The 18,486-nt window shown below is 38.0% G+C and overlaps 1 protein-coding gene across 1 annotated transcript; it reads left to right on the plus strand.

Moving 5' to 3' along the window:
• Nucleotides 1-3,800: 3,800 nt before the first annotated feature.
• Nucleotides 3,801-15,915, plus strand: LOC106517974 (pollen-specific leucine-rich repeat extensin-like protein 1). Its single transcript, XM_014009034.1, has 5 exons — nt 3,801-6,153; nt 9,380-9,468; nt 12,559-12,649; nt 13,033-15,040; nt 15,131-15,915. The coding sequence occupies exons 1-5, from the start codon at nt 6,075-6,077 to the stop codon at nt 15,225-15,227; spliced, it is 2,364 nt and encodes a 787-aa protein (XP_013864488.1). The 5' UTR covers nt 3,801-6,074; the 3' UTR covers nt 15,228-15,915.
• The last annotated feature ends 2,571 nt before the right edge of the window (nt 15,916-18,486 follow it).

Consider the following 18,486-nt stretch of genomic DNA (forward strand, 5'->3'; position numbering starts at 1 on the left):
CACACCTTTTTCTGTAATTTGTCACGAAGCGCGARTTTTTTCTCCCTACAAAACCCATTATTCTCCTAATGAGAAGAAATTTAATCAAACCATGAAAATGTCTAACAATAGGCTAACAACAGGTCACCGTCAGTTTATGTGTTGTGAATGACTCTAATCTACTACCACTCTAATTTCCCCCCATTATTTGTCAAACTGAGCAAGTTAGAGCCATTTATGTGTTAGCTATGTGGATTAATTTATTGGTCATCTTGAAGTGGATTGACCCCAAACTTTAACCAGTTGTAGATGAACATCCAATGACTGCAAAAGGCAAAAAACATTAAGATTTGACCATTGGTTCATAAGATATTTTGCTAACAGACACAAAGTTGACTTCAAACAGTTAATGGGAACAAAAAGGTCTTGCACAATCTGTTAACACTGATGATAATCTGGATAAGTCTCAGCTTTACCACCACATTTTATGTCAATATTATGTTATTTATTTTTTTGTTTGAAAGTCAATTGGCTGTGACAGCCATCTTGAGGTTGAATTAAAAAACTAATCAGATGCAGATCGRCATCCAATGATCATTTTCTGCAAAATTCATTCAAATGTATTCAGAGGCTCATGAGATATTTTGCTGACAGACACACAAACRCATATGGGCCCTGTTATCTTCCTCTGTTTTTGGGCGAAAATATTAAAAAAAATTGTAGGTAATTTTTAACAATTAGGAGTAAATGCAGGATAATGAAGTCCTTAAAATAAAATAACTAAAAGATGAGACATTTGAATCATAGATCCACATCATATGAGTACTTTTTGCAAGTTTTATTAAAAATTCATTCATTCATGCACTCAAAAATAAAACATTCTCATCTGATCTGTTTCACTTCACGGACCATAAACGTGTCAGGCTGCAGATATTATGTAACATTTTGTTCCTCTGGGAGGCATGATGGAGAGTTTCCATTAAAAACGGAACACAAGAAGCTTCCCTGARCAGATAAATAAAACAGGTGAAGCCGTTGGTGACAACAAACCACACCCTGAAACTTTGCAGAGCCTGTCCCTCGTGTCGTCGGCCTTCATGTCGCTTGTTTTCCTGGTTCAGTTTCTCATTGTCAAGCAGATGTGATGGTTGCAGCTTGTGTGATGGTAATGTTTAGGTTTGTGCATTCTGAGATAAGGATTGATGTCCTGTGGGCATACAGGAGATGAAGGTCACAGAAAGATGTTTTCCCTCAGCTTAGATAATCTGCATCTGCATGGATTTTATAAGCTGTGTATGTTTTAAAACCACAAAACATCGCCTCGTCTTAATGAAAGCAGAGCAGACAGAAGCTTTCAGCCTGGCTGTAATCTGAATACATCCACTGCTGGAGGATTCATCTGTAAGTCACACAACATTCTACTAAATGTTTCTTTTATTTTTAACTGTTACAGTGCTCATAAAGTGATAGTTTGCATGTTTTGATTAGGGACAAGATAATGAACAGTTAATATCTTACCTGTTGTGGATAAAAACATGCAGCCTGAGAGTAAAGAAATACTGGAAGTTGAAGGACTTGGTCTTGTTTAATGTTTTAAAGTGGTTCTTAGTAAATATTTTAACTGATTTTGTAGTCTATTTTAGTTGTACATTTTACGAGTGTTTTTTTCTTTAATTCATCATCATGTATTTAATTGTGCTTGATTGGTCCTTTTTGAAAATGAGATTTTTAATCTTAATGACATCTACCTGGTTAAATAAAGGTTTTATAAAAAGTTCTCTGGAGAATATCAATAACACAAATCTGATCTCCAAACTTGTTTCCTGGCAGTGATTGAGTTTCAAATGGCCTGAATAGTTGGCCAATATAAAATAAGTTTTCACTTGCACGAGTAGAAAAAACAGATATTTACTTTTGTGACAAAATCTTGATGCAATGAACAGTTCCATCCATCCATCCATTTTTTTTACCCGTGTCACAGGAGCTGGTGCCCGTACAGGTGAGGTACAACCCTGGACATGGTCTCCAGTCTATCACAGGACCACAAAGACACAAACAAGACCAGCAAACACCCACAGGTCAGTTTAGAGTTACTAATGAACCAGTGTAAAGCCTGGGCATGCAGAGGGAGAATATGGAAACCCCACACAGAAAGGCACGAGCCGGGGCAATGACGAAAACACTTTTTTAATTAACTTTTTTTTATTTTTAAAGAAATTTACATTTATAAATATAAAATGTATCCAGAAGAATAAGCAAATTTATCATAAAAACAGTCAAAAATTCATTTAGATTCTTTTTAGAGGATCCTAAAAACAAAACTGGATAAAACATTTTCGTGAGGAGAAAAACCTCAAATTAATAATAAAGCTGATAAAGTCAAAGACCTGTGTGAAAGAGCAGTACCAAAAAGATGTGTCACAGTTTCTGTTCAATTTGACCACACAGGGCTCTTTTTTTAAGAATTGACTGGTGAACTTCTGATGTTTTCCAGCAGTAGATGGCAGCAGATTACCATCCACAATAAAGATGTAATACACCTTTATCACCAACAGAGCTTCTGCTGCTCCCTGCACCTGCGTCATAGCAACTCCATAAACTCTGTGCAGTTTTTTCTATAAAAACTCAAGCTAAAAGTGTCTTTAAACGTCAAAATGACCCATGAGGTCTCAACTTGTCAAGATTGAAATAAACTTCAGTTTCTTTTGAGCAAAACAAGAAAACACTAAAAGCTTTATCCAATTAGTTCCAGCTGAAAATTATTTTTAAATCCCCTTCTACAGAAAATAAACTGAAAATGTGAAGCTTTCATTTTCTGTTTGAGACAAATTCTACGTTTCATTTGATACTACTGACACGCTCTAACATTTACCTGAGCTGGGTGAGATGACTGACATAGTTTCCTCCTTTTTGTTTCCTGCATATCTTTTAATAGTATTAATTTATGCTGAATTGGAGACATGTCAACACAAACCAACACCGATGAGCATGGGGCTCATCTTACTGGACTTATAAAAAAAATAAAGTTGCATAACTACAGTGAAAAGAAAGAAACTGTGTCAATCAAACAGATTTTGAACGTTAAATGTTGATGACGTCTTGTTTCAACATGGATAACCTCTGACRCCACGTCCCAAGAGCCAGCTTCTGCAGCCGAGGATCAGACCGCCAGGGTCCCCTCCTTCGGCCGTCGCCCATTTCACACTGCACCCGACCCCTTTGGCCCCTCCTACAGATGGTGAGTCCGTTGGAAGGGGGACCCACGTCTCCTCTTCGAATGGGGGAAGAAAGGAGCGGGAGATCGACAGGCGGATTGGCGCAGCGTCTGCTGTAAAGCGGGCGCTGTACCGGTCCGTCGTGGTGAAGAGAGAGCTGAGTCAGAAAGCGAAGCTCTCGATTTACCGGTCGATCTACGTTCCTACCCTCATCTATGGTCATGAGCTTTGGGTCATGACCGAAAGAACGAGGTCCCGGATACAAGCGGCCGAAATGGGTTTCCTCCACAGGGTGGCTGGGCTCTCCCTTAGAGATAGGGTGAGAAGCTCAGTCATCCTGGAGGGACTCAGAGTAGAGCCGCTGCTCCTCCACGTCGAGAGGAGCCAGTTGAGGTGGCTCGGGCATCTGGTAAGGAWGCCTCCTGGATGCCTCCCTGGTGAGGTATTCCGGGCATGTCCCACCGGGAGGAGGCCCCGAGGAAGACCCAGGACACGCTGGAGGGACTATGTCTCTCGGCTGGCCTGGGAACACCTTGGAGTTCCCCCGGAGGAGCTGGAAGAAGTGGCTGGGGAGAGGGAGGTCTGGGCCTCCCTTCTGAAGCTGCTGCCCCCGCGACCCGACCCCGGATAGGCGGAAGAAAATGGATGGATGGATGGAACCTCTGACACTTGTACAAAAACATGATGCCTCTATTTTAATTAGCAATTAAAAAAGCCTTGTAATTAGACCTGGTCTCCGTGGTCTGCTGGGACCACTTTAAATTTGCCAGTAAAACAAGTCAGGATCTCAACAGTTAGAACAAATTGAAGGAAAGAGGAAGTGGTTAATTTATCAAGGCACRCCTACTGTATATTCAAATAAAACCCAAGAAACCTTTGAGTAAACCGTGTTCAATGACTTTATTAGCTTATGTTTGAATAAAAAGTCAAAGAATCTGTTCGCCGAAAGAGAATAAACTAGATGGAAAAAATGCCATAATCCACAGCATGTGTGTGTACAGTATTTTATGCAGTCAAGCTGGTTAAACAGCAAAGATTCTTGCTGCCACATTCTTTGAATTTTCCTCCTACCAGCATGATGACTTCTAATGAAGACAGTAACTGGATGGACAGGTGTGCAGGGTCAGGTACACTTGTGACTGTGCTAATGAGGGAGATCCTCTGGTCATATGAACAGCTTGGATACTTGAACAATTGAACTTTTGTTGATTTTAATTAAGATTTTAATCAAGAGGTTGCATCATTTAAAGTAAAACGTTTGTCACTGGACAATGGTGTGGGCAAATATGCTGTGCATGCACGAGTGGGTGTTCGTTGTGTTAGCAAAATATTTCACACGATCAGATTTTATTGAAACTTTTAAGAAAAAACAATCATTAGATAAACATCTACAACTGATTATGTAGGCATGCAGCGTGATTCAATTTGACCTCCTTAGCAAACACAAAAGTCAATATAATTCAATCAGTTTTTCGTATATTTAGTTAAAACTTGGTATGATAGTAGCTGAGACTCACTTTTAACATTATGCACTAACGGAATGCACAAAATCATGTGAGATCACACCAAAAGTTATTCACAAGGGTCAACCAAGAACAGCTTGATCTCATTAACTCTTCCTTCATGGAATGTTTAACGCTTATCTATCTATCTATCTATCTATCTATCTATCTATCTATCTATCTATCTATCTATCTATCTATCTGAAATAACTGTTATAATTTTTTATGTGGAGTTCATATATTTACAAATCCAGTCTTGTGGAAGAAGACAACCAGCACAGTGGGGGTACCGCAGGGATGTGTTTTTGGCCACTTTTCAGTTATTTTTCTACATTTAGCACAAAAAGTAAGGACATTTGTATTTGGTATAAGATTTYTTTGTTGTAACAATTCTTCTTGGCAAAAAATCTTATACCGTTGGAAAGCTTGTTGGGGCCACATTTGTAAGGAACATGCATTTGTGGAATGAGCTGTAGAGCTGAGTATGTGGGTTAAGTGCATGAAGAATTTGCCAAAATCTTCGCTGCCAAACAGCTTATTTTTTTTGTTGCTATTAACACTTGTTTTGAGCTTCTGGTACCCTCAAGTGCTGCCAATCATGTGCAAAACGTAAGATTCAAGTTAAAGACTATACTAACAAAATATTTGTTTTATTTAAATGTAATGGTAGCTACACAAACGCATCAATGAAAAGGTAAATTCAACAACGATTTTAATATAAATTTAGGTCGAAGTACTTTTTATATTGTTATTGAATCATTTTATTATTACTTAGAAAAGTGGATTAAATATTTGATTAAAAAAGATGACCTCTAAAGTTGATGCTACTGTTTGAATTTAAATGGCTTGATTATACTTTGAACCAGATAAATGGTTATATTTTTATTTTTTTAATGACCAGAATACTTGTTTTCAGAAGCTAAGAACAAAATAAGCATCTATTAACCTTCTGTGTGATAATGAAAACACTGACGTACAGTGAAAACATGTTGTTGACTTTGCCATGATGTAAAAAAAAAAGAGGAACCCTGTGTTCCTGAACATGTGCGTTCATTAAATCAGCCTTCTCTAACCTCGGCCACACCAGCTCTGAGGAGCAGATTTGAACAAAGTCTTTTTCAGCTGGATCAAAGCAGAGCAACTCAGCCACTCAGGTGAAACAGGAATGTGACTGAAAAGGAGGCCTCACCTGCAGGAGGAGGGAGGAGGAGCGGCGAAGGGACAATGGGCGGGGGTTGAGCCTTTTTTTAAACTCTGTCTAGAAAAAAAGTTTACACTCACTTGTTGCTGACAGCGTTTTTTTTCTTTACCTGGGATTTACCTGCTGATCGACATGAAACAGTGAATTCCAGCTGAGTCTTGACAGAAAAGCAGAAAAATGAAGAAAGGGCTGCTGAATTTAACGGGTCGGAAGAACCAGTCTCTTTTCGACACCAAAGTTAAGATCCAGGACATGGGTGAGTTGGTGACACTGTTGTCAGGGAAATCCAGCTGTCTTTACTTAGATTACCTCAACCTTTGGACTTGATGTTGACACAGACAGCGCTGTCAAAACCTGCTTCTGCTTTTCATCAAGACTCTGTATTTAATGATAAAACTATTTATATGTATTTTTCAGCAGTTTTAACTTTATAGTGTGTCATATCAAACCAAATGAAGGTGGTGTCTTTAAGGAGATTTGTAATTAATTCATGAAAAACCTGTTTTAAATATTAAAATCTCTCCATGGGAACGCCAGCTGAGCTTCAGGCTTCTTTCTGTTCTCAGTTAACTATAGTAATCTACCTCTATAAAACTTAACAGCTCAAAAGTGCCTTTATGTGAGAGAGTTGTGGTCAGAAAGGCAAAATTCAAGTGATTATTGTCTGAGGAGTTTAAATAAGAATCATGTCAGAAAGCTGACTCGGCGTCTTTTTAGAACCGTTCTAGCTGAGATCACCTCTTGATGAGAAATGATGACGGGATTTTGGTCAAACCTTACAGATAATATCTTGAGCAAATGTTACAGTACGTTTTGTGAATGACTCTCAGCCACTACCACATCAACTTTTAGCTTAGTGTCTGAAATCGACTGTGTTGTAGTTATTTGGTAACAGACACACAAACATTATTGTCCACCTCTGGCACCTCTCGCAGTTTCAAACAAATAGAAAAAGGAATGCAGCCTTAAGCAAACAGTTTAAGAACATTCTGTAGACTGTTTTTAGTAACACACCCTTTGGCAAGGACACATTTCTTTATTTAAGATTATTAGCTCAGATTAGTGCTGTTTTATTCAAAATAATTTTTTTATCCGCACACTTTCGATGAAGTTCAGATGCGAGGACTTCTACTAAATCTTTAGTTTCTCATTACCTCACCCCATTGGAAGTTTGGAGGAGGTGTTTAATCTTCTTTTTCACCATATATTTGTTGCTGTATAACCAGATCTAATAGTCCCATCACCAGGGAAACACTACAACACAAGCCCAAACCATGATTCATCCACTCTTGTCTTGACACTTTTCTTTTCCAAGCATACCTAGAAGCAAAAATAAATAAATAATAACTTTAACTTCATCAGTTAAGTGGCTCAGTTTATAAAATGGGTTTTGTTTTATTCGATAGTTAAATTTTAGTTAGGACAGGAAAGTTATTTATACAGGTTTGAAATTGTAGGTGAACAGGAGAAACCCTCTGCAGTGTCTTGCCAAAGGTCTTTAGCAATCAAAAAAACGCAATCATTTTTCTTTCTAACCATCCTCCAAGCACTCATTTTGGAAAGTTCTGTTGACCTTGTAAAAGCTTCGTTTGACCTCTATTGTTCCAGATAACCACACTTTCATAGCGTCTATCCACCTGAGGACACATCCACCTGGTACCACCCTGTGTACCCTATTTTACAACTAGCGGTCWTTGTAACTTTTAGAGATCGGGAGAGCTGTAAAGACTTTGATGAATCTAAATATTTAAAGTTTAGAAATAACCTGTTCTTATCATTACCAAACCAAAATCCTAAGCCAAAACATTCGACGTCATCACTTACATCAACTAAAACAATCTCTGCCAGCTAAAGGAGGTTTCACAAAAAAACAAAACAAAACAAAAAAAAAAACCCACAAAGCTCCATCAACATTGTGTCCACTTGAACCCAAGACAGAATTCTTTATTTTCTATATAAGTTAACCAAAAAGATTTCCCCCTGCACTTTGTATCTTTGGTTTAGTATGATCAGTAAGAACAGAAGAGCCAAGGCTATGCAAAGGTGAAACAGGAGAGGAAACATTTGTCTATTTAAATCAGTACAAGGCATGAAAGGGAAACCAGTCTTTTGGTTTGACTGGTTTAGAACAGCCACATTTTCATTCCAGCGTTCCTTCCACTTCCTCGGATTGTTTTGTTTGATATGCAAGAAAATCTCGAGGAGGAAGTAAGGAGAGGTGTGATGGTTTCCATGATGTCTTCAGTCAGTCTTTGTTTGCAGGAGAATTACACCACAAAGAGCTGCAGGAACAAACARACTAAATGCCTCTTAGTGACGGGTATCTGTCATCAGTCATCTTGTTGGACAAACTGACAAATGCTGGAATTACTTGCAGGAGAACGTGTCGTTTCAACGCTGTCTCTTTCTCCGATCAACTTCAGTCATTTATTAAAAGCAAAAGAGTTTCCATCTTTTTTAGACTTTACTGTCTGTGCAGCTTCGTCATAAGATGGGCAGAGATTTGTTCATTATTTGTACCTCAGTGCTCTTCATGTTTTAGTTTTTACTCAAAGCCTGTGCTCAGATGTTCTGATTTCTGCTGAGTAAACAAGGGTTTTAAACTGATTTGATAATGATTTTCCTCACCACAGACAAACTATCTGAATATTGGATAACTGCTGAACTTTCACCTGATGACAGAGGTTGAATAATTACTGCTTCAGCTGTGCATCAATATTTTGTTGTCAACAAATCCTTTTAGGCCATGGCATGAGGTTGATGAACGGCCTTTAAAAAGGTCCATTAGGGGATTTAAAAATGGGTTTAGTTTTCTTTCTGGAGCCAAATTATTTAAGGATTGAGCCTAAAATAATCTAAAATAACTGTCCTGAGACTCTTCATAGTTTTCCTTCCAACTGGACCTTCTTGTCTTAAATTTCCCTAACATTTTCTGCTTATGGGGATTTTGGCCTTTTAAATTTTTTTWAAACTCATTTTCAGTTCAGTACGTGACCATTTTCAGAGGAATGTTGTAGTTTTGTTTCTTACATCACTTAAGTGTAACTAATTACATTTTGGGTCTTTAGGCACTTTACCAGAAGTTTGTCGCAATGTGTTCCCATCCTTTAGCTGAATCTATGAAAAAAAAAATGACAAAAATGAGTTGTGTTCTCCTGTTACAAATTAATTTTTAAGACCTGACACTTCATTGTTTGTCCTCCATATGCCCACTTTTCTCATTATTTTGAGCACGCTCTGTATGCTTTAGGGGTCAAGCGAAAGAACTGACAATGAGTGGAAATACAGCCAAAATGTAAAGAAAATCTTTAAAATATTTCAAGACTTTTAGAGAACTACTGTTCAAGTTAATTAACAATTACAAGAAACTCAGCTGGATTGGAATAAAAAGTATAAAAAAATGAGGGTAGGTTTAAAACGTTTGCACACTTTATGTCTGTATTTTAAGCATGCTGACAAATTCTACTACTCTGCTTAATCAGAAAATGTGGAGCTGGTGCTGGACTCAACCAAGATCTCAGAATCTGGGACAGCCAACGTTCGAGCCAGACCCACTGTCAAACATCACACTGTGAGTATTTACTTCATTCTGTACATGACTTTTCAATTTAACTTTATTATATAAATAAACTAAAACAGTAACTTGTCTTTTTAACCTGAAATTAAAGAATTAGATCATTTTAAGCCTCGTACACCTACACAGGTGTATATGAATTTGCAGAGGTTTGGACATTTAATTCAAACTTTCTTTCTGCTAACTGGGTCAGTGGAAGAGTGAAAATCTTCTAGCAGAGTTTACTTTCATGTTATTACCCCATGTGGGAGTGGTAAAAATAACACTTTTCTTGGAATGAAACAGTTTTCAGCAATAGGTGCAGTTCTCAGTAAAGATAACATTAATTTGCAAAGACTGCTCTGCAGGTCAAAATATACTGGAGGCCAAAAGAGTCAAAAATTCAAAATTAACATAAAAACATATATAAATCAAAAGTTACACTAACTCCACAAGTACACTGCAATGAATAATTTCAAATTTTGTACTTTTTAAAAACATGTTTACTAGTTTGACACATTGTTAATTATTAAACCAGGTTTTGCTCATAAATACATTCTAGTTTGGAATTTTTATGGAACAACTGCAAATATTCGGACTGAAAAGTAGTTATTTTATGCTTTTTAATTGCTATTTAGGGTTTCACATTAAATCCAAAAGTATATTATTGCGACATCAACCCATATAGCAAAATTTATCTAGTTTGGCCTGCACAATGCAGTCGGCCCAGATATTGCAAAGAATTACGTTCCGTTTGCCAGGAGGTCCATGCATGGGCCAACACCACATAAACCAAACCACAACTGGGACAGTTGTATTATTCTCTCTTACAAGCAGTGCCATCATTACCAGACCTTGCCCACATCTGATTGACAAACCACTTGCCATGGCTGCAGTGCCAGCCTGACACCAGATCTGACCCACACCTGTCTGCAGGAATATAGCAAAGGATTGCATATCATTAGAGACATAAACTGCATTCCAGTAAGAGATTTGGCTAACTAGATGTTCCCTAAACACTCTTAACACTGCATTAATAACCTAATGCACACCTATTATGCTTTTTCTTGTGTTTTACAACTCTGGACATTCCCAGCATGTTGTCTTACAACACTGGCTCACTGCAAAGTCACAGGTGTTCCTTTATATTTTAAGCAGTTTGGCAAAGACTCATTTTAATTTACGTCCACTTCAGCATTCTGTGTGACTGACAAGCCGCCTATTATCTCGTCATGGAGCAAATAAACAGCTCATCTGGTTCACACACCTCGCCTAGCTGTTAGGGAGTGTTTTGTGGCACACCCAGCAGCACACGGGCAGGACGCTTCACAGTGCTGCGACAGCTGAATGTGAGTCATTACACTGAGCCAGAAAACGGAATCAAACTGGGTCTGGAGTCACACCCTCAGACTACCATGCAGGATTTTGTAACTTTCAAAGTGCAGCTATGTAAGCAGGAGTATCATCAAACAAAGTGCCAGTGTGTGATGTCATGCAGACGGTCAATTTGATTGCTGGTTGGATTTGCATAAACGCTGGAACAAACAAATTGTATTTAATGTGTTAGAATTTTGTATGCAAAGCAGAGGGATTTTCACACTGCATGTAAATATGAATTATTTCTTGTAAATCGGTGCTTCTCATATGTTTGAATAAAAATCCAACGGACTCATCGCTGCATGAGAACATTATTGTGCAGAAATGCACCAAACTTGCACCACGAGTCACGTGGATATGAAAACACGTCGAACAACGCCAGAATGATTTACACTTTCAAATCTCCAGAATCTCTTGTTGTGTCAACATGGTCTGTGTTTGTTTTCGGTGGCACTGGCTCCATGAAGTGAGCAGCACTTCTTTCGGCTTGTTTCTTCCCCCCACCCAACAACCTGCCTGACATTCACAAGCAGCTAACTTGACAACCAGGCCCATTTGAACAACAATAGTGCTATGAATGATAGGTGTTACCTCTGATTCATCAAATCTTCCTCATAACTAAAGAACGTGAACTTAGACTGTTTGGCCTATACATATATTATGACAAACCCAAAAGCAAAATCCAAGCATTTTTGTTCTGACAAGGGTAAAATGATTTGTCTCATGCTTGCTGGAATGCTGTTTTACTAATGAATAAAACTATCTGTAAAAAACAGCTCGTCGTCTTGAATGCTAAAATTGCAACAATGATCTTGAATGATTTGTTAGCACTGGGAATATTTGTAGGGTAGGACACACCAAACTTTAGCTCCATATCTGTAAAATCGACTGAGTTKTAGCCATTTTTGTGTTTGCTAAAAATGACATTGGTCTATTTATCTTGAACCAAAGTGACACTAAAAATATCCATTTGCCAACGTGCACCCAATGTTTACAGCCTGGAAGTTTCATTGAAACATGTCCTCTGATTCATAAGATAGTCTGCTTACAGACAGGGTTGACTTCAATAAAGAGGACAAAGGCCAAGATTTAGACATAGATCTTATACAATCCATTAGTGCTCGGAGAATGTTAGGAATGACTCTCAGCTACCACCACTCTAAGTCTTATGTCAGTATCTGACAAATTGACTGAATTATAACTATTTTACTAAATGATTAACTTTGAGTTCTATCTTGAATCAGGTTAAAGAGTAATCAGTTCCACAGCCATTGATGGCTTTCTGAGAGTTCCAATACAATCTGTCTGGCGCTTCATGAGATATTTTGCTAACAGACTACTAAATGAACATATAGACACAGGTGACTGCAATATCAAAAAATTTCCTTAGGGAGAAATAAATAATTAATTTATTCATGATCACCTACCCTTTGCATAAATAGTGTGCAAATCATGCACCTGTGAACTGCCATACGAGACGATTCCCATAACAGGAAAACCTGAAATCACATATAATTACCTGCCAGAAACTTTTATTTTGTTGACATCAATAATGCATCCCCTATTCAAAGAACACTGGGTCATGCAATAGCTAAGAACTGGTTTGTTCACCTTCAGAGAATGAAGACTTGCCAAAAACTCTTCTACAGAACAGAGCGTACAGTTTCTAATCTTATCCCTGCTGTTTCTTGTGGCAGTGATTTCTTATTGTATTTGCTTTCTTCTTCCCAGTCTGTGGCTGACAGTTTCCAGGGGTTTGCCGTCCCAACTCCTAAAGTCCCTCTCCTCCCCAATACTAATGGTCCAAAAATCAATGGCACAGGTGAGTATCTTACTAATTATGTACTTAAGGTTAAGGTACACAGGAAAATAAATGGAATGTTTAGACTGTGTTGGATCAAGGTATGTTCTGGTGCCTTTACTCAGACTCAGTTGATTGATCACAGGAATAAGAATAAAGGGAAAAAGCAGGGCAGGTAAATGTTTATCTAGGCAGTTGTGCAATAACCATCCTGAAAAAATACCAAACTACCATGTCAGATTTAGAGCATATTTACATAGTGGAAATGTTTTTTTTTAACTTATTTTTCTCGAACAGTTTAGGTTTAGTGATTGTAAATAAGATGACCTTTCATATCTTGCATACTTCCCCTCCATGATTTGCAACATTTCCCATTCTTCATTTCTTTTTCTTGTCTACCACAGATGCTGGAACTAAATTATCCAACGGATCCATCATATCTGGCCATATGGAAGATGAAATATTTGTTCCCCCTCCTCCTCCTTCAATGGCCCCGCCACCTCCTCCAGTTAATTTTATCCCCCCTCCGGTAGACTTCCTTGGTGACCTGAACACCCTTGATGCCCTTCAGTCTCCTTCTATGCCAGCACCAAAACCACCGCTGTCCAAGGAGCAGGAGGATTTGGCCATCTTAAAGCCTCCATCAACAGTACCACTAAGGCCCTCATCAGCCTGCTCAACTAGCTCTGCATCATCGACATCCATTTCCAATCCACTACCAACCATTATTCCTGAGCATCCAAAATTTGCCCCACCACAGCCTCCACAGGAAAAACAACCCAAGACTAGTAAAGTACCGCCTCCGAAGCCTGCTAGATACTCTTCCATGTTTAACATTGACTCCCCACCAGATAACCCAGCACCATCTCCCACTGGGAACTCCTCCACATTCTCCACCTTCAATCCCCAACATAAACCAAAGATATTAGATACTCCAAAAACCACGTTCCTTGGCACACAAGAGAATCACGATGCCAGACCAAAGCAGATGCTACTCTTGGAAGACTTGGGGTCTGGTAACTCTGTTCCTGTGCTTGTCACTGTGGAAGGAAAACCCACTCCAGTGTCTAAACCAGCTAAACCAGACCCTAAAGAAGTACAGGAACCACAGAAGGACTTAGAAGTCCCCCAGCCATCTAAACTAGAAACCCCAAAACCATCTCAACCAGAAGTACCTAAACCATCTCAACCAGAAGTACCCAGATCATCTCAACTACCCCAACCTGAGCTTCAAAAAGAGATTAAAAAAGAACCYGTTGCATCCCTGCCAGACATAACCAAACCACTTCAGTCTCCACAGCTACAGAAAATGAATAATGTTCAGAGTGATTTAGAAGTCCCTGAACCTAACGGATCTCCAGGTCAAACCCGCAGTTTCAGTCCAATGTTGGATCGTAAGCTACGTACTCTRAAGGCTAATGAAAACAGCGGGACACGAGAGACCCACACAGCATCACCACTGGCTCTCCTACAGGCAGCTAAACAGAGAGACAAGCAGAGAACGTCTGCCTCGGTGTCACGAGAAAGCAGCACCAAGATGAGTGAACAGTCCAGTGCAATCATTTACCCGAGTGATTCAAGTCCAAATTCCTTTGTTGTTGTACCCAAGTCTCCTTCATCGTACTTGACTCCTTCACAAGAAAGGTTACAAGAAAGTACAAAGTCTGTTTGGTCTACAGAACATGAAAATGCAATTCAAGCTCCAGAAAAATCCTTCAGTCCTGCTGAGGTCATAGATCAGAAGCCACCGAATGGTCCGGCACCTTCATTCCCAATTGTAAACAACCTGGTTGAGCAGAAACAAAATGTCAAAGAACCCCCATCAATGTCCCAAGCTGTACAGGAGGACGAGGATCTGAATGTGCCATTGCTTCCTCCACCACCAGGGTTTGATGACTTTTTGACAACAATTGAACCACCCCCATCCATCCATCCACCTGATCCCCCTCCGAAAAAGGCCCTACAACCAGCAGTAGCCTCRCCACCTCCAACTCTGGCTCTTCCAAATCACATACCACCTCCACCCCCAAAACTCCCGCCTCCTGAAACAGACGTCAAACCAAAAGCKCAATTCCAGACAAAACCCAAGCCTGCTGCCAATAAACTCCCMACCAATCAAGTCCCTGCTACCCTTTCACCCAATCAGGCCACTCTCCTAAGCATCTTGCAAAAGAAGATGATTGAAATGGACCAGAAAATGACCCCTGTGAACAACRCTGACTCCAGTACTGATGACTGGGGTACCACGGCATCTGAAGAAGACAATAAGGTTCCTGTGATACCAAAAGCCAAATCACAGATCAAAAATCCCCCTCCCACAAAAACCAAACCAACATCTATGGACATGAAGGAGCTGGAGGGTAAACTGGTCAAGAAATACCAGCAGAGCTCGCAAGTGAAACCKCCCACCAGGTGAGAAAACCAGTGCTCAGGTTTTTCTTTTGGTGAATATGAGCCTCATGTTTTATCAGTACATTTACTCAAAATGTGTTTTCTTCCCAGCGGTGGGGCACATTCCAGACACCAGTATGGGATGACGTTCAACATTCGGCCTGGAGCYGAACAGCCCATTACTCTTGTCAGTAAAGGAGAATCCTAAAAGTTTTGCTGCTGTTAAACAAATCTAAGAAACCTTGTATTATTTTAAACCAGCAGTAATTTGTACACTGCATGGTGATTTTATTTAAACAGCTAACAATTCTGGAAAATCGTATGGTCATCGTCAGGTATGGCTTTTCTGTCCATTTTCCCTATAGTTTTTTTAWGTTTCACTAATGTAAGAATTTTAATATATGTGTATAAATCTGTACATAATGTTGCCTTTTTAAGCACAACCTTTAATCAGTTTCCACTCTACATGGACAAATGTTCTTTATGTAAGTAAATCCAGTGAAGGAGAAAATGTTATGTAGTTTTTCAGGCTTCTCTAATTGATGGTAAAAAAAAACACTTGTGTACTATATAATTGTTTATGCTGCATTTAAACAAATAATAAAAAGGTTCTTTTACTGTTACATGTACTTGACACGTCAGCTGAAAAAAAAGGCTAAACATTAATTTAGGAGTGTGCAGGTGTTTTGCATATTTATTGTTTTATTGTCTATGTAATAATTTACAGAACAGTTTTTATTAGTGTAGTTAGATTATCAACATACGTATGTTTGTATAAAATAAATTCAGATTTATGCATGAGTATAAACAGAATTCACCTATTGACTTGTTCGTCTACAACGTATGTACTGAAGTAATAATTGTATTTGTGTAAAATATAAAGCATATATTGAGAATCTTGGTTTTTCTTTTAATTTTTCTTTGTAAGAGTTTTAAATTCCTGAAACTCTCGACACAAAAAACTTCAACTTTACCCACATTTTTGAAGGCAATATCCCATARTGCACCAGAATAATCCAGTACCTATAAAAAGTATTCACCCCCGTGGATGTTTTACACTTTTGTCATAAATSAATTGTGGTCAATATAAATAGGTCTTCTTTACAAAAAACCCGTAAAAAAAATAAAATAAACTTTCTTCAATGTCAAAGTGAAATCAAATTTAAAGTTATACCAATTAAATAAAGAACATGTAACATAAGTGATTGCATAAATATTCACCCCTTTCAAGTGACTGTTCCAATTCAAGTTGGAGAAAAAGTTATTGAAAAATACAAGACTCTATTCTTTGAAGGACCGAAGACATTAAATTCTACAAGTCAAAGGAAAAAATATATATATATGTGTATATATATGTTTTAAAAAACAGTAAAGTTTAACTTATGTGATAAAATATAACTTTTGTTAGAATTAAGCAGGAAAACTAAACATGAAGGTCAATTAAATTATAAAACATGAAATAGTTATTTTTATATTAATTGGTGCATTTTAAGTGCATTTAYTTATTTATTGGTCTATTTATATATTACTGCTTTAAATTTAGTCAGTTTCGGCCCTCCATACTAGTCAAGATTTAGGGAGTTTTCTAAACATTTTCTTGTAAAGAAGGCCATTTTACATTGGCCATGAATTATTAATGACAGCTAGTGTCAAAAACAGCTGAAATTAGTTCAATTGTGGCTCAGATAAATCAGAGACCCATCACATTTAAACCTAGAAACAAAACTAACACAGGATGAGTTTCACATCAGAATTCAGTTAAATCATGAGGTGAAAATGCAGTAWCAACAAATTGTTTCAAAGATAAACATTTGAACTACATGACACATTTACCAAAAAAAGRTAACATAAATTTAGCACCAAATTGTTTGGTGTTGCCGCGAGATAAAAGGTCCGCTCTTTTTTCAGTTTGCCGGCGCGTGACCCAGCTAGAAGTGATGTGTTGATGAAGGAATTTCTCTTTAATGTAAGGGGAATGCCAATTTACATCAGTGAAGACAAGAGTCACCAGCTTTATTTATGTATTTAAAACTGATTGAGGGCATACCCCTCTTTTGTTGCTGAACATTTTCAAGCATTTTGTCCTGGCAGATGCTGTTTTAAACTGTGTGTAGAGTCTGACACTACATGTGCTGGCATGTAAATGAATCATACTAAATGTCTAGTTTGGGTMTTGTGAAGTCTATGGAAAGGTTATAAAACAATRTCTTACCTGTTGCAGATAGCTCTTTGAAAGGCCTCAGTTWGGAGATACATAGTTTTAATTCTGACCTGATATACGTGTTAACAGCTAATCCAAGAAAGACTGAAACAGATTGTTGCCRTCTTAAAGCTTAAATGTAAAAAAAGACAAGTTTAAGTAAACAATATTTTACAAACCTGTCAATTTTGCATTTAAATTGTTATTTTGACAGAAACATTTTAATTAACAGTACCCAAATTGTACCTGAAATGTTATTGCTGCTATTATTTTAATAATCGATTAGTCGTCRATTAATCGATTAATTGTTGCAGCCCTAATTGCTAGCTATTGTTGCTATTTGGACTTGCAAATACTTAAATACTTAAGAAAAAAATCTCAATATTGTGCAATCAAGAGCAACATAAAAGTTTATAAAATGTAAGCAGAAGTGATTTTTTTTAATGAAGCTGTTTTAAGATGGCAGAAATCCTCTTTGGTCTTCTCCCAGCTTGGACTAGCCATTGACTCATCGATCTGGTCAGAATTAAACTTTAATTCTCCAAACCRAGTTGGTACAAAAGAACTACAATGACAAAAACTGAAATAAGAGCTTAAATTGTGTGTACAACTTCAGGTTTCAAACGAGCGACACCTGAATCTGTGCAAATTGTTGTTGTTTTTTTTAAATCACATCCTGACACGAACCTCTCTCTGGGTCAAAGTCCTGCATTTTTATTTATTCCTGCACTAAATCTTCCTTCACAAAGTGTTTGTCTGTGGATCCCTAAAGCCTTTAACATCAAAACTCATAGGAACAAACTTTCCCCATCGACACTTCGGCACAGGAGCAGCTCAAACGTTTTTAATATTGTGTGAAAAAATGCTTTTGTGAAAGTCATGTTGCGTAGATTCATCACACAGTGAAACATTTTAAGACTTTATTTCTTGTACTTCTCATGATTGTGGCTTATGAATAATGAAAAACAAAATTCACTGTCTCAGAAAATAAGATTACATAGCCACCTTTTGGTGCTTTTGGCAGTGTGGGCAGAAGTGAAGCCTAATTAACTCTAGACCAGGGCCCGTATTTATCAAACTTCATAGAGTGGATTTTTTTTAACTTAAGTCTGAGAGTAGGAGCAAATCTAAGAAATTTCCGAATCACTTTTACTTTCAAGAAAAGTTAAGACTGCTCCAGAGGACTCTTAAGTGGTTAAGAGTTGACACTAGAGGTCTGAGATGGACTGAAGGCAGAGATCACACAGAAAACAGCTGTCCTCCTCAC

The sequence above is a fragment of the Austrofundulus limnaeus genome, unplaced genomic scaffold (assembly GCF_001266775.1).
Source record: "Austrofundulus limnaeus strain Quisiro unplaced genomic scaffold, Austrofundulus_limnaeus-1.0 Scaffold55, whole genome shotgun sequence".
NCBI classification, from domain to species: Eukaryota; Metazoa; Chordata; class Actinopteri; order Cyprinodontiformes; family Rivulidae; genus Austrofundulus; species Austrofundulus limnaeus.